At 34.4% G+C, this 18,084-nt stretch overlaps 1 protein-coding gene across 5 annotated transcripts in view; it reads right to left on the reverse strand.

Moving 5' to 3' along the window:
- SSBP2 (single stranded DNA binding protein 2) overlaps positions 1–18,084 on the reverse strand; it is a 282,421-nt gene that overhangs the window by 3,889 nt on the left and 260,448 nt on the right. For all 5 annotated transcript variants that reach the window (XM_044916977.1, XM_044916976.1, XM_044916975.1 and 2 more), the window contains 4 exons: positions 16,762–16,832; positions 13,834–13,912; positions 11,443–11,471; positions 4,363–4,461 (listed from right to left, as the gene is read on the reverse strand). In XM_044916977.1, the coding sequence (XP_044772912.1) occupies positions 4,363–4,461; positions 11,443–11,471; positions 13,834–13,912; positions 16,762–16,832 (278 nt within the window). The remainder of the gene's footprint in view (positions 1–4,362; positions 4,462–11,442; positions 11,472–13,833; positions 13,913–16,761; positions 16,833–18,084) is intronic.

Raw genomic sequence — 18,084 nt, forward strand, 5'->3', positions numbered from 1 at the left:
ATGTGTGTAATGTGTGTGTGATGTGTGAGCATCTATATGTGTGTAATGTGTGTGTGATGTGTGAGCATCTGTGTGTGTAATGTGTGTGTGTGATGTGTGAGCATCTCTATGGGCAATGTGCTACTTGCCCCGCTGAGGTTGTAAACTCCTCAGGGGCTGCTCCCTTTACTGAAATGGCTTCATCTACGTAAAATAAGGGGAAGATCACAAAATTTCTAGGAAAACTCACAGAATGTACAAGCAAAAAGGAATTCCATTATTGATTACTATTCTTTAACATATATGAGAAGTGGCTTATAGTTTTCCTAAAGTAAAGGAAGAGTAGGTGTTAAACGGCATCTCCTGTTCAGAGACATAAACTATTTCCGGGGCAGTGGCCCCAGACCACACGGCAATGTTGCCATTGTACTGCTGCATCCAGACGGGATGACGTATTGTAATGTTTGTGCCCAATGCTGCGATACCAGGCTGCCCTGTTTCCCAACTATTCTGTGAGTCTGGTTCTCCTTAATCAGATGATATAACAGCTCTTACGAAGTCATTAACTGTTTGGTTTAGCAAAAACAAACAAAAACCCTAAAGGTATAATTTCAAACATGTATTAACTTATTTTGCCTTTTTATGTAAAATATATTGTGAAACGGTGCAAACTAGAGAATTTGTGATTTTTCCCTTATTGTACACAGTTCACGTACCATGGAACCCACTGCAGAGATCCATTAAGCCTTTGCACAATGTGCATAAGCTCTTGTTTCTACACTTCAAGAACACTTCAGATCTCACTGCATTTCTATTGCTAAGCATCTCTCTCTACTTTTTCTTAATGAGAGATAAATAAAGAATAGTGCAGCTACTCTGAACTAAAGTAAAGCAAAATAAATTTAGTGTTTATGTGACTGTGTAAAAGAAAATTTGGGTATATATTTCTTTATAGTAGAAAATGACAAAAGGGAGTGAGGGTAATAGGAGATAACCTACCACCTTGTTTAGAATTCCTATTAGATAGCATGATTTTTAATACCACTTTTACTCAGTTGATTATAGTTCAATGCCATGGAGAAAATATTCTGTTAGATTAATTCCAGAAACAGGACTAACTGCTTTCTTTACTGCAGAAACACGAAAAACTACTTTCTGAAAGAAGCCTTTTTGTATTCTTGATTTTCAAAAACAAACATTTTACTGAATTTGAACACTAGGGGGCATGTTTGTTTCTTGAAATAAAGGTCTTGTTTATGATTCCCCCAAGAAGGCTGAATAGTGAAACATCTGATTCACATTTTTCTGTGTGCTGCATGTTGGCGCTGCAAGGTTTCTGACTTTGGGTTGGATATTTTGTTTCTATAAATATTAGTTAAATGAGGTAGCATGTGTGAAGGGACTAGGATAGTGGCCGGCACATAAAAAGCACTCAGGAGTTGTTCACTCCCTCCTCAGGCCTCCTTCTGTGGTTAAAGTTCAAGATATGACCAACAAACCCTCAAAGGGCAGACTACTCAAAAGTATGTGCTCTTCAGAGTTACATACATTTAGAAAAAACCACTAGAATGTACATGTTCATTCATTCAAAAATGTTTTCTTTTTAAATTCGTTAAATAGTTCTATTTTTCCTTGATTATAGGAAAGCCCACTTATGGATACCTAGCTTATTTACTTCTTTAAAGCCTTACATTCGTCAGCAGGGAATGTCTTTAGTCTTCCTTTCTCTCTGTTCTTCATTTCTCCATCTTTTAAAAAGGTCTCAACAAAATGCGTGGTGATGTGATGCAGGAAGCCATGGATAACAATTACATCATTCATAGCCGAGCAGAGCCCTCACCGGGCAGACAAAAGAGTGAAGCAGCCAGTGTGGACCTGCTTCCAGGGCTGCACCGTCTCTAGGTGGTGGTAGAGTTCCTCAATCACCATCCAGTTATTTTTCCTTCGGGGACTTTTCGGGTGGCGACAGGACAGAGGGAGTAAGAGATAGGGAGGGAGCTTTTGTTTTCTGCTAACTCTGTGCAGGAGTCTGGCCCTTTACCTTCTTCCCGGCTTCCGGGAGAGCGCGGCTGGGCCAGGAGTCAGGGATGGGAGGAGCCCTGCTCCAGCTCCTCGGGTGTTCACAAAAGGATCCGCAGTTCTGCATGTGCACAGTCCAGTTAGGCTTAAAGGGTGAGGCTTGCGTTTCTCCTGGGCAAAGGAGTGTTTCAGGTCCTGTTGTATCTGATTCTTTAATCCCCCACAAAAAAGCTTTCTGATGCCGATCGAGAGATGCAGCCCTCCACTGATGGATAAACAAGGCAGCAGTCCCCAGTGACAAATCTGGGAAAGGAGAGGGGAGAGGTCCTCTTGTCCCTGTCCCTAAAACTAAAGTCACGTGGGACCTTTTAAAAAGTTTTCTTCTCCAATCCTAGATTAATAATTTCCTCTATACTTTTTAAAAAGCCCAGTTTATATCTATTATAGCACCTACTAATCTGACATATGGTTTAATTGGTTTTGTAACCACATTCTTCCCATCAGATTGCATTTGTTGAGGTCAGGGATGTGTTATATTTATCTCAGAATACTTTGCCCTTAACCAAGCACGTTGCATATAAGAAGCTCAAGAAATGTTGAACTGAACTGAATTATTATACACCACACTAAATGATACCCTTTTATTGCTGAAAGAATTAGCAGAAAAGGAAATAAATGTTTCTAATTAGATAGAGTGAACATTAACTAATTAAAATGAACTAATTTGTCCATAGTCTTGAAGCAAACTAAATTATCTAAAAAAGAATTCCTATAATCCTAAACATTATGACAAACTACGTGGTTTCTCATGTTTTTCCTATTTCATCATGACTGATGGGCTAATCTCTTGATTTTTTTCATATGAATTTTTATGTATACCTTCTTTTTCCTCACTAATCATATATATACTACAAATAAAACAAAGATCAGTATAACTTTATTTCTAGTTTTAACAGAGGTAATGTCTACAAACAGGGGAAGTCTTATCCCATGCAGAGGCGTTAGGCTAATGCATGTTAGAAGTGAAAGAATCCACAGAACACTCAATCTTAGGTTCAAAGCAGCCATTCCATGCAAAAGTAGGTATGTTACTAGCCATGCTTCAAATTCTTATGGTATCATCTCTGGTAGAGGTTGAGTTAGGCAAAATGAGGGAAGTTTTCTCCTCTGATTTTATTTTATTTTTTTAAGATTTTATTTATTTATTTGACAGAGAGAGATACAGCGAGAGAGGGAACACAAGCAGGGAAAGTGGGAGAGGGAGAAGGAGGCTTTCCACTGAGCAGCGAGCCCGACGCAGGGAGCCTGATGCGGGGCTCGATCCCAGGATCCTGGGATCATGACCTGAGCCGAAGGCAGACACTTAAAGACTGAGCCACTCAGGCGCCCCCTCCTCTGATTTTAATGATAGCAATCCGTATGTGGGGGCACTGGTCCAATGAAGATGAAATTAGTTTGGATTTTGAAATCCTTTATGTTATATTCGAATTCAGTAGTTCTTAGCAGAGCATGTGCATGAACATCACTAACAAAGCTTTTTCATTTTCAGGTATGATCAGTCCCACTGCTAGAAATTCTGATTCATTAGGTCTAGGGAGAGTTCTGGGCAATTGTATTTAAAAAAATTCCATAGGTGTTTCTAATGTAAAATATTAGGTTAAAAAAGTCACTGTATTATGTAATAACCCCTTGAGAAGAGACACCATATTGTCTATTTGGTCTCTCCAGTGTGTCGCCTATTCCTTTGGCCTGTGGTTAAGTGCTCAGTAATTGTTAAATAAGCAAATGAATTTTATTGCTTCTCTTTTTGCTTCTGTCTACTTCTGTGGAAATATGGAATGATAATGCCTTTGCTTAACACCATAATCATACTCAAAAAATGACTCTGGTATCCAGCCCAGGTTAAAAGTAAGTAACAGGTTAATAGACCAGCCTTCAGTCCAGTGAGGTCTAGTGCATGAAGTACAGACATCTTATAGAGAAGATTCAGAGTCTTAAGGATAGTACTGAGAACAGACCTGGTTTTACCATGAGTCAAGACATTTTAGTAATGTGAAAACTTGTAAAAACTATCAAATATGCAACCTGTTTCCAGTATGTTCCTTTATAGTGGATTTTCTCTATGAGAAAATTAGTATTACAATTTCTGTTTTTGTAACTATGTACATAGAATAGGAGCAAAAAAGAAAAAGTTAATTTTTAAAAAAATTTCCAAAGAAATTCCACTTAATTTTCTAACTTTTAGAAGATCAACGTATTGAGCTCTAGATCAACAGTTGTAATAACTGCTTTATGAATATATTCTAATAGAGAAGCTTCAGAAATAAATTTTGGATATAACAATGTAGGCAAGGGAATACTTACACTCTCACTCTGAAAAGGATTTAAGAAATTTCCCCCCATTTCGCCATCATCCCTTGGAGTGCCCGGTTGATTACTCAGGCTCATATTATTGGGAGAATTCTGTAAACAAGATTTAGAAAACAAGGCATTGTTGAAGATTTTAATTTCCCTCTTGCATTGTACTGTTTCAAAAATGGAATCTATAGCAGCATCTCTAAGGACAAAGCAGACTTATAATTCTAATCTTAGACTTCTACTGTGTATTCTAGTTCATTCTTTACACCTTGACAAGTACTAATGCTTTCCCAAATGGAAATTAAAAAACAAACAAAAAACCCAAAATAACCAAGCACAACTGTTTTCTTAGTCTCAGAATCAATATTTATTCAATTTCCCACCCTCAGCTTACAGAGTTCCTAGAACTGCACAGAGTTTAAAAAACATTCCCAGCAGGGGCACGATGAAGAGAGCCTACCCACTGATCAGGCATGATGAGACAATGACCTGCCTTGGTAGTTTTACTAATCAAACTTCAAAAGGTCACTGTTTCAAAACATTTCCCCTTAATACAACATGTCGTTTACATAGTAACACTATTTCAACTATTTTTAAAATATGAACCATAGGAAAAAAGGAAGATGGTTAACAACTACAGTTAAGAACAGGAGAACTACCTTCAGACTTGAGAATTCAATATGCACTTGTAGAGGAAGAGAAGGCTCAAAGCAAATTGCTTTAGAATCTTTTCCTATCATTAGTTTAAGGGTTGATTTACTTGGAAACTTTAAGGTAAAATGGCTGATATTAGCAACCTAATCAAACACTAAGTTAGCTGCATATTGGGCTTCATATTCTACTTAAATTTGCTAGTCTTGTTATTATGGTATAATTTTAGCTGTGGGAGGTCATCTGTTACTCCCCATCAACAGGAAATACAGAATGGCATTGCCATACAAAGCATGTTCACACAATATTGTGACTGAGGGACTCTTTCCAGGTCTAATTTATTGACTTGTAAAAATAAACCTCAAGGTTAAAAATTTTTATTTGTTATTTCAAGTGGAAGAAAGATTTTAGGTTTTCTTCTGAGCCATTTCTATTTTATATTCTCTTTTTGAATAAGTTCTAGATTTTTAAAAGAAAACTGCTCTGAAGATTTTGACTTAACTAAAACAAAGTTATGTCATAAAAATTAAAGTTTCATGAATGACTTATTCCCAGAAGAATATGTGCTGTTTTAGAATATGGTGAAACTGTAAAGCAGAGACAGGTGGAAATACAGCTTATATCTTGTCCTGCACCCCATAGGGAAGATCTGAGAACAAGGATCCTCTGAAGTCCATAGGAGCTCGATTTGCCAATGAACCACTTGGGCTGGAGAATCACAGTTAATAGCATAAAGAGGATTCTTTTTTTGGATAAATTTTTCTCTGAAAATGTTAGTTTCCCAAGTATACAGAAAACGAACTGTACTTTCAAATGAACATGGATAACTTCATTTCCTTAAAAAAAAAATTTAAGTAAAATTTAACTAAGTATATTATTTTATAGCTCCTTAATTATTAAAGTCATTAATTAAATAATCAACTGTGCTTTGGAAATAGGAATGCTAATGCTGATTTAGTTCAAAAAGAAAACTAAATTCATAAAAATGTGGTAATATTTAGCCAAAATCTTTTTGGTGAAGTGTTTGTCATTTTACACATAATGAAGAAACTGGAATAATCTAACGTATTATTGTCTATACTATCTAACATATATATGAGGGTATTTAAGGATACACTTGGAAGCTTCCTGGTTTCTGTATAACAAACGTGCCCTGAGATGGGCAGCACATCTCTGATGGATTTGGGGTGCTCGCAGTCTCTGCTTGCACTGTCCCATGAATCATTTCTTAATTTACAATTTTGAAAGTGCAGCTAACTTCAAATCTAATTTCTGACTCAAAATGTGGATTTCAAAATACTCAAAATTTGAAAGTAACACTGCATTATTATTTAAATACTTCTAAAACAGCTCTTTTATTATTTCTGTTTTCCATGCAATCTGTTCACGGCATGGTGGCTCAGCAGTGTAGACTTCTTTGGGGGTGAGAGGAAGATATATAAGAACATGGAGAGGAAGATAAAAGGACACATTCAACATATAAAACAGCTAGTATCAAGTCTCTGAATTTGATTCTTATTCAGCTCAGTGAGCATATTTCAAAATCTTCAAATGGTAGAACAAACTTGTTTTTGTTTTTTTTTTAACCTGAAGTATTCTCTGCAAAATGTGAAAGCAGAAGTTTCTCAATGGGGAGTCTTTTGGAAATTGTGCTGTTCATTATCAATGAATGACCTGATAAAGACACAGGCTAAAGACATACTTAGTACTGGTGTCTAAGGAACAGCTAAGACAGTGGTTCCAAACACCAGCCCAGAACAGGTTATGAGCGTGGGTGGCAATGAACTGTGTACATTTTACTTTTTTTTTTTTAAGATTTATTTATTTATTTGAGAGAGCGAGAATGAGAGAGAGAGAGAGTACATGAGAGGGGGGAGGGTTAGAGGGAGAAGCAGGCTCCTCGCCGAGCAGGGAGCCCGATGCGGGAACTCGATCCAGGGACTCCAGGATCATGACCTGAGCCGAAGGCAGTCGCTTAACCAACTGAGCCACCCAGGCGCCCCAGTGTATATGTTACATTTAACTGTAGCTATGTTTGTGTGCAGAGTTTCTAGTAGATTTCATCATCAAGGCAAGAATAAAGGGCTTAGATCAAGGCTACACAAAAAGGGCTTAGATCAGTCAAAAAGTGCTCCAATAGCTTGAGCACATAATTAGGGAACAGGGAGTACAAAAGAATCCAAGTAAAGATCACTTTTAGCTACATTAGGCATTTTGGTTACATTTCTTACTTCAGTTAATGTGTACTGTATTTCCTACTTATACTCCTAAGAATTTAGCTTATTAAAGTATAGTTAGTATTATACCAGTCCCATCTTCAAGGGATTTTATTATGTTCTTATTTACCCTTTCTTCAAACTGGAATGTTTTTCCCTTAAGCTATGACCACATACATGAATGTTACACATAAGCATATCCGTGTGTGCATACGCATGTGCGTGCGCATGCGTGCGCACACACACTCACACACACACACACATACATAGAGCTTCCTCTGGCTAACACATTTAATTCTCTTAGACCCTCTGTTCTCTGATTTTATCTTGCAAGTATTTTTCCATATCATCTTTTAATTAGTTAAATTATTGTTCCTTCTTCCACCCACCCTCAGAAATTATTCCAAACTTTTTCAAACTGCTATTTAAAAAGTACACATATGCAGAAATTTTTACTCTGCCCATAATTGGAATAAAATAATATTGACATTATTTGAAGCCCTCTTGAGGTGGATTTTGAGTTGATTTCTCAGAGGCTGCCAATAACAAGTTTTACAGAGTGTTATTTTGACTTTGCCAGCGCCCAAAAGAACAAAATGCCAGTCATGTTTCTCCCAGAGGATACGAGTAAGCTAGAACCCAGGCCACACTGAGAACTGTTGATTAGCTGCACTGTGATGGGTGTGGGATCTTTAATTGGAACTAAGGTACTTGAGTCAGAAAGCTTCAGGTTGAAGAGACTTTGATAATTTATTAAGCATGAATGATCAGATCTGGCCTTCTTTGATACGGTTTTTTTTCAAACTCAAAAATATAAATGTTAAGTATGTTAATGTGAACTGCAGAATTTATTTAGATGATTTCCTTTAAGAAAATAAACCATATGCTCTTCTCCACCCCCAACTCCTAAAACAACTCCAAGGGAAAATATTTTTGTTCCATTGATTAAATGGGCGGCTTCTCAGTTGCAAAAGGAAGGAAAAGAATTTCACATTTGGGCTTCTAAATTACAGATGAATTCTGCACTTTGAGAAAGATACATACGAGTTTTACTAGCTAATCCTCAGCTGAGCAAGAAATAACTTTAAAACTCTTCATTTGGAGTTTCAAGCTCATTTTGCTACTGAAACAAGTTCTATCAAAATGCAGGTGGCAGTGTGAGTTCCTAGCCTTGCCCACAAAAGACAGTCTAACTAATGAGGAGGAAGATATTTAGCATCTGTATAGTGTTTCTGAGCTCCTAGCATATGTTCATGCTTCATTCTCAACAGTTTTGTGAAGAAGGCAGGGAATGAACTACAAGCTCTCTTTTACAGCTAAGGAAACTAAGCCTAAGAGAAATTAAGTAACCTGTTGCTCCAATTTGTAGGTAGTAGAACCAGGCTTTCTGATTCTCAATTCAGTACTCTTCATTACCTTACATATAAAAAGAATAAAATAGGGTATATTTACAATTTAAAAAGTAGAAAAAGAATAGAAGTAGTACTAGTAAACAACATTAAAAATGGAGTAAGAAAAAAAGGAAAAAATTTTTAAAATTTAAATAAATGGAGTAAGACATTTTAAAAAAATATGTAATACTGGCACTTAATAAAATACAGGTTTAATTGGAGAACTAGCTGGAGACCTAAGAGGGATTTTGAACAAAACCGTTAAGCAGTAAATGGCCACAACTATCTTATGATTCACAAATAAGAATGACTAGAAAAAGAACAGGATGAAAAGGAATGAAGCCAGGAAGCAAGAGAAAAGGGAGGAGAGTTTCTTAGGATAGCTGGTCTTGTGTTGGAAAAGGAAGAAGGTGGGGAAAATGGAGTTAGTGATAATGTGGACAGTTTGGAGTAAAAATCTGAAATAATTAGGCTGTGAGTGGAATGAGGGAGGGAGAGAAGTAACTGCGGGTGGGGACGGGGTATACATGATGCTGCTGACTGGAGACAAAATGACCACAGTGTAGTGGAGAAGCAAGACACACCAGTGGTACCCTCAGCCAGGCAGTCTGGTTGGAGCCCAGGACCAAGGAACCTGGAGAGGGGACAGTGCAGAAATGAGCTGCGTAGGACCTCATCTGAAGGCAGGTACAACTAGTCATTTTTAGTACATCGTTAAATGACATGTTTCAGGGGAAAATTCTTGTTAATTGAAACATAGTTGGACTTGGCTTTGTAAAAGATTTCCTTCTTGTCTTTGGTCTCCTCAATTATACTGAGCTTCTTGAGGGCAGAGATCATACCATGTTTATCCTTGGCTTTTCAGAGCCTGGCATAATGCCTTGGCACATTAATGTTTACTGAGTGAAGGAACTACTGCCTAACCACTTAGGACAGAAATTATGTTTGTATTTAAAGAAGTCTTTTATATCTCCCCATCATGCACAAGTTAACACCCAGGACACAAAAGTACACATTGGGTAGTCAATTAATGCTTAAAGAATAAGCAATACATCACCAGGCAAGAGAACCTTATCAGCAGTGGGCACAGTGTAATGGAAAAACTTGTCTCCGGAAATAGGAATGGGAAAATGAGCACAGAAGGAATAGCAATAGATCTGATATGAGGACAGATAAGAAGATTGTATTTAATTTGTCATTATGAATCTATTTAAAATCTTTAAAGTGCTTTATGAATAAATTACAAAGAACTTTCCCATAGGTGGGAGGGGATGGGCTAAATGAGTGATGGGTATTAAGGAGGGCACTTGTGATGAGCCATGAGTGTTATATGTAAGTAATGAATCACTAAATTCTATTCCTGAAACTAATATTACACTATATGTTAACTAGCTGGAATTTAAATAAAAACTTGAAAAAAAAAACCCAAAGTATTTTCCCATATATAATTTTGTTTACACCTGTCTGATGTACAAAGTTATGGGTTATTAGTGGAAATTTTAGAAAGATGATGTTAAGCAATCTGGACGATCCCATCTTCATGTAACAATCATCCTTAGATACTAGAATACGCTCCTCAAATACAAAATTAGAAATTTTATTGGTGACCACAAAGCACAATTCAGCTAATATCAATTCTTAGATACCTAAGATAGCATATAAAATCATGGTCATCTGACTTACAAAGGTGCTTCCCAGAGAGAGGGCTCTAATGGAATTATACAATGAATCTTCTTCTGAAAACAGGCCTTTTGCAGGTTTTACCTATTTTCACAGAATAAGTAAGCTAGTGCTCATTATAAATACTTATCTATTTTAAGAAAAGAAAAAGACCTTCCTGATTTGTCCACTGTAGCACATGTGAGGCCAAGCTGCCAGGCAATGTAGATACAATGTCAGAATGCCAGTTCAACTCCCTCTCTCTCAGCTTGAAGTCTTAATTTAAAAGGTTTTGTAGCTCAATCAATCTTACTATATTTTCCTTGGCACCAGGAATTTTACATTATTATACATGAATATAAATTAGAAGTAGGATTAAAAATGAAGTTACCCTTTAGTGAATTTCAGTATTTATTGATATAAAGCAGACTTCTAAGAGAGTCATTCTAATGGTAGTTAATAATTAGTTCTTATCAGCCATTCTAAATATAGTTTTGACTCACAGAGAACTATTTTAAATTCATCATGACCTAAAAAGTATTTAGGTATTCTGAAAAAAATATAAGGCATCTTAGCAAAGTATTAATTTTTAAAAATACTCAAACTATTGAAGGAGGAAAAACACAGATACATGCTATTGGAAGGCTCTCTTTCCTACTTGTATTAATATAATTTTCTTCTAATTACTTTCCTTTTCTATTTTGGGGAACTAGAATAATGATTGAGGACATCAGCATTTCCTAATAAAGGTTTGAAAGACAAATGAAATGTATAAATGCAAGCCCTTATAACATATAACAACTTTTTCAAATTTACCTCTTCTCATTTTGCTCTAGACTTCTTTACATTTTCAAAAGATTATCTACACTATGTCAATCTGCTTTATAAATAAGTGACATCATAAAGGTAATTAAATTATTAGGTAGGTATCAATTGATCATGTATATAGTATGTCCTATAAATGAATCTTACCATGTTAAAAAACTCATTTTACCCTTTCCTATTATATGCATTGATATTTTTAACTTCCACTTAATTATGTCTGGACCTCTACTTTCAAATGCTTGTTCAAGAACAAAATTCATAAGGTTATTCTAATAATTTTAATAAGAGCCCCATGTAGAATAAAATATAAATAAAAAACAACACAGAGAATATATAATACTCACCTTGGAAATACTGTCCATATCTCCTGAGCCTGAAACAAAACATGAAAAGAAAATCTTTATTAGAAAATGATTTCATATATAAATGAAGTATTCCTCTAATATAAATAAATACAGTACACTGTTTGTATTTTCTAGTATATATCTCCTGAATTTTTTAATCTTAAAAAATTCCTTTTCTCTTATACTGTATGGTAAATAAGTATCATCTGATGGCAAATGCAAGGATGAGTTGTACCTCTAGCTCCCAATCATCATTTTTTGTTTATTTTTGTAATGGCAGAATGAAGAAAACTACTGTTATCCTAAATTCCTGAAAATGAAATATTAGAGAGATCACTTATAAATCCTATTCAATTCAAATTATTAAAATGTATGTCCACATGTGTATGTATATAGAGAGCAAGAGAGAGAAATATATTTTCTGAAATGATACATCTAACTCTGATAAAATATAAAATGGACATCTGCAACAATATCTTAAAGTATTTTGAGCAAAATTTTACTATAATAACCAAAGCAAAGGATTTATAATAATATTAAAAATTTCACAGCAATCAATATTCATGGCAATCCATCAAAAGTAAGAAAATCTTCAAAACATACTGTAATTTTATGTTGATTTCATAAATTACAGTATTATTCAAAATTATTCAAAATAATACTGTAATTTTATGTTGATTCTTGGGAGAAGTGAACAATCAATACTGATTTCTTAAGAAATGGAATCAGACATTAGATAACAAGGAACAATGATCAGACCTTTGCCATAATATTAGCTTTATTTTTAACTATTTTAACAATTTTCTTGGCATAAATATATACTATTTTAATAGAAAAATACTCAGTTATAATCACAAATAAAGTTAGTGCTTACAAATAGACATAATTATTAAATACTGAATGTATATATGTAATTACATATATATAAATATGTACAATAATGTTTATTATAAAAGTAATAAGCCACTGCCAAGCCTATGTGAAACTCTTCTATAAATTCTATTCTAGGGAATAATATAACTGGAAATCTTCTAACTATGACCAAATGTCATCTTTTTTGAAAATTTTACAAACTGAAAGATTGGAAAGTGAGTTATATTGCAATAAATGAAAAAATAAAGTTCTAGAATAGTGCTGCCCAGCAGAGCTTTGTGTGATGCTGATGTTTCTCTGTGCTGTCCATTAGGGTAGCCAGTAGCTACATGTGGCTATTTATGTTTGATATGTGGCAGCGCAACTGAGAAAGTAAACTTTACATTTTATTTAATTTTAACTTAAAATTAGTCACACATGCCATGTGGCTACCATAACTGGAGAGTGTAAATTAAGACTTTGAAATCTAGGCAAAATATGTATGTATGTAAAATAAATGTGGACCTTAAAAGCTCAAAAGTCTATCAATGTGTTGCAAATAATTTCTTGATTATTGAAGTTACATAGCTTTTCAAAGTATCAGAGGATGGCACCTGGGTGGAGTCGTGAAATCTGTGTATAACCTAAGTTACTCGCAGGCATAGTTACTCCAACCTAAGTAAAAGGTGGACCTTTTTCGAAAGAAAAAAATTACCATAAGCCTCTATCCCCATTGTCAATTTTTAGCTTATGATAATGTTATTTAAACATATGTAAACACAAAATAAATGTGGTTGTTTTTTGGTTTTGGTTTGGTTTTGCATTCGGCCTGCCCATACACACAGTGTACTGTGTGACCTAGTCTTGTGTGCCACTCATCTCTATTTCTCACTATTTTTTTTTTTAAAGATTTTATTTATTTATCTGACAGAGAGAGACACAGCGAGAGAGGGAACACAAGCAGGGGGAGTGGGAGACGGAGAGGCGGGCTTCCCGCGGAGCAGGGAGCCCGATGCGGGGCTCGATCCCAGGACCCTGGGATCATGACCTGAGCCGAAGGCAGACGCTTAACGACTGAGCCACCCAGGCGCCCCACTGATTTTATTTTTAAAAGAGACAAATATTAAAATACAAAAACAAAGTTAAGAAATTCTTGCAGAGAACATAAGTTCCTCTGAGACTGTCTGTACACCTTCAGAGACAAACCAGTTGGGAAGATACTGTAGTCCTCCAGGTGAGGAATGCACGATTGTGTGCCCAGAGCAGCAGTATCTCCTTTTATCATAAAACACCCAGATTTTGATAGGTTAAAGTAAACACTTGTGAATAAGAGCTAGGTGACAACAATTCTACACTTTTGATTTTCAAATGATCTCCAGTCATCATAACCGATACACTGTCAAGTATCAGTCTGAGGTGAAAGTTGAAGCATTTTAAAATAAATTCTTGTATACGAAAAGCACTCTGCAAACTATAATATCCACTATGTAGAATTAAGGCTTTGTTTTGATTTCTAAACATCAAACTTAATATCCTTACCTAAAGAGCCATTCATGTGATGTGACTCCATTCCTCCTAATCCACCCATGGGACCATCTGACCCGGGGCCCATTGGAAACTATTTAAAAAATGAAGAAAATTACTATGATCACATTGAAAACAACTATTTATCTCAATGTTACAATATCTATCTTTAACATAAGAAGATACTTCCACAATCTATTTTCATTTTCAAGTAATGGAGGTTTTTTTTCAGCCTTGTGGATTCTCAAACTAGACCACCCTACTTCCTTCATACCATCTTCTCTAGATTCTGGGAACTTCAGGCTAATCCTCATTCATATCCAAATTTTTCTTCAGATACCTCAACTAGAAAGTACATACATTCCAGTGCAAATGAGAAGATAAGCATTCTTTCCTATGCTCTTGGCAGATTTTGCTATTATAAACTAGAGATGATTCTTAAGAAGCTGCTAAAAGTATTGGCTTGTTAATAAGAAGAATTCAACATTCTTATGCCAACATTAACATTTTTCTTAGCAGACAATCTATCCTTGTTCAAATGGACATAATAAATAATTTCATCTTGCAGGTTAAGTGCATTTGGCTCCTTGGGGACAGCTCAATATAGTTAATTCTTGGCAGTCTCAACCATGTCAGTTGAATGACAATTGGACATTCTATAGCAGCTACACTTAACATTTTTTTTAAAGTAGTGGGATTATTTTATTTTCAGTTGGAAGCCCAGTACAAAAGAGATGTGAGCTGATATACTGTGGTAGAGCAGGTGGAGAGGCCCTGGCCTGTCCACCCAGTCTTTTCCTTATCTCCCTGGAATACTCCTGAGGAAATCTAAACCCCATTTGAAGACAAGTTATCTATAATTATCTTGTGTTTACAGTTAAAATAGCCTATTAAAAAACACTTGCTCTTAAAATTTCCCATGCCAAAATCATTTCTTCCATGTCGTATGGTACAGAATACTGAATGTGGTGTGTGTGTACGTGCGTATTTATGTGTGTAGATGAGGCGGTGGTGTTTATTAGTCATACAGGCTTTTGGGAGAAAAACAATTGCCCTCAGCAGACAACATGTAATTGTATATAATCTATAATCTATATCTATCTATCTATCTATCTATCTATCTCTATTTGTTTGGAAATAAGATGGCTTTCCATCACTGGGATCAGACAAACCACATGCTTGTACATTTTCCCAGGATAATGCCTAAAATTTTGTTGCCTTAAAGCACACAGATTGATTTTCAGTAAACAACCTAGAATATATATATATATGTGTGTGTGTGTGTGTATATATATATATTTGTATGTACGTATATACCTTAAGCAATAGCTTCAAGAAATTAACTTTGAACTTAACTGTTTCATTCAGCTTTTGTCAAAAGCATTGTTTAGATCTGGGCTGAGAAACCTGTGTTGGTAAGGCCAAGACCCTCTGAACTTACTTGGTACGGTCCTTTTATCTGGCCCCTACAGTGTTTTCAAAGACACGAAGACTATTGGTCTGTATGCTTGAAGCACATAAAACTGCAGGCCTAGCCCTCAGCAGGCATTTGCTTTTACTACCTCTGGCAGAGATGAATGACATTTGAAAAAATGACACGTTCAGCTTCTACTTTTCTTGGCTCTCTTATCTTTGTGTCGAGTTAGAGGACCAGAATGGAACATACTTGGATGATATCAGCTTAGCTGCCCACAGAAATGTCTTCAGTACCATATGCTCTGGGTTTCCTCTCTCACTCCCTCCATTTCAAATATCAAGTTCTAAGATTGCACTATGAAGAACTTTTCTGTATTTTTGCTGAATTTCTAAAATGAACATTGTTCATTATCATATTCAATGTTCATTACGATCACTGTGGAAACACCTTTTAGACATTACTCATAGGAAATTGTTTCTTTTTTTCCTGAAAACCAATTTATTTGATTATATAAAGAGAAGAGTGCTGAGGCAGTACTGCTTAACAGAAATAATATGCAAGTTGCAAATGCAAACTTACATAAGTGAATTCAGATATACTAGCAGCCATGTTTAAAAAGTAAAAAGAAACAGGTTAATTTTAATATATATTTTATTTATCCTACTTATCAAAACGATCATTTCAACATGCAGTCAATATAAAAATTTTAATGAAATATTTTACATTATTTTTTCACTAACTCCTCAAAGTCTAGCGTGTATTTTATATTTACAACACACTTTAATTGGGACTGTCCATATTTCAGGTATCATAATAGTGGATGGATTTGTTGTCTTCACTGCTAAGAAGCTCAATTATAATAATTATTTCAATCCTGTTTTTTGGTATACTTATGGAAAATTCCTTTTATGTCTTCTGATTTTTATTTCACTAACTACACCATTATAAATATTTTTTGTTAATATGTAGGTCTTATAGATAAATATTTTTCTGTAAGCTTTTATGGAAAAATCACAACCATATCCTTTATTAAGAACACCCAAATTCTTTATGTAGACCTGCCTCATTTCCATATTTAAACTCCAGACTTCAAAAATCTAAAGAAAAACAAGCATATCCAACTTCCTAATTTATTTCAAGTTTATCAGGATAAAAGAAATAAACCACCACAATGAAAAAATTAGTGATGCTAAAAATTAGGTTAATATAAATGATTATATATTACCTGTCATTTTCAAATAGTATTATTCAGTATGTAAGATTTGAGATAAACCTATGCACCAACATTTTATAATTGATTAGGTTCAGTTTTACATTTAAGTTATATTGATATGAAAGCTTTTGTTGTACATTTTATGTATTGTGTTTTTCAACCCAGAACATAAAAAGGATTTGATTTTTTGGGGGTATCTAATAAGCTCCTAGATAATAAAACAGAAAGCTTAAATAGTATCTAGGAAATGGAATGTACTTAAGAGTTTGAGCCTTCAGATACATTCCAAAATTTATTAAAAATTCATATTTACATTAGGCCTGTTAGGTCCAGGAGGTACTGCATTCATTAAAGTATACATGTTGTCTCCAGAGTTGGTTGAATCTGAAACAAAATATTACTTAATTAATATCTTCCTTTATAATTTACACCCAAGTTAACACAAAGTAATAATCAAAGATGATCTGCACACATATACATATTAATAGCTGCAGCAATTGAAATAATTATTACTAATGTTCAGAAACAAATACTTGTAAGTCGTTTTCCACCTCAGAAATTATCATTCTATGGTTGTAAATGGGAATATTTACCTAATATATTAGGAGTAATCACTTGAATAATTCAGGTCAAAAGGAATATTACTTTAAAAATCTAAAAAATTACAGTAAAGTTTTTCTTTTTTAAAAAAAACGTGGATACTTTGAGACTTCACTATGGAATTTATATGTATAAATATAACAAAAAATCTCTTAAAATTCAGATTCAGTAGCTTTTCAGTTTTCATTATTTCCTTAGGCTTCTTATACACCAATTTAAAAACAGTTTATTTATCTAATAATTATTAATAGCTGGTGGAATATCCTTGCTTAATTCTAAAAGAAAGAATGTAAGACAAGACTATAAAATTGGAATGAAAATTTCTCTTGCTTGAAGTAAAAGCCAGCTTCTTCCAGTACAACTTTTGACGAAATTTTTTTTCATTCATTTTATTCTTGATTCATTATAGTAAAAATAAGTATAGTGTATATCCATATAAAAATATGTAACATTTTATAATATTTTTAAAAATTTACATTTCATGTCTATTAGCTAATTCTAATTAAGTCTCTGAGCACATGTGTTTTTAGAATGTATTACCTGGAGTGAAAGGCCATATATTTTACATTTAGGAAATGTTTTTCTATTTTCCCACAATTATACAGTTTTCTTAAATATAATGTATTGGGCCTCTCTATTCTGAAAAAAAAATGTGTTTCAAATATTTTGTACTGATTCAAGGCAGAAGATAAAAATAATTTGCTTTCTCATGACAATAAACAGAGTAAGAAATGGGCAACTACTTTTCCTTTTATTTTGTAATTGCTTAGTAGACATTAAAAAGTTTATTATTTTAGTGTGTACCACTTAGAGAGTAGGTTTAATGTCATTTATCAGTTGTTTGTAAACAGTGATCCACAAATCTAAATATTATTTTTCACATCTAGATTAATATATCATACTGCTGAAAAAGCTGAATGCCCACCTCAGATCTCTATTTGTTTATACTAAGTAAGTAAGTAAGTAAGTAAAGTCCCAATCTACTTTTGTGGCCTTAATTATTTTTACATCCTTATGTACATTATACTCCTGTCAA

This window comes from Neomonachus schauinslandi, chromosome 7 (assembly GCF_002201575.2).
Source record: "Neomonachus schauinslandi chromosome 7, ASM220157v2, whole genome shotgun sequence".
Taxonomy (NCBI): domain Eukaryota; kingdom Metazoa; phylum Chordata; class Mammalia; order Carnivora; family Phocidae; genus Neomonachus; species Neomonachus schauinslandi.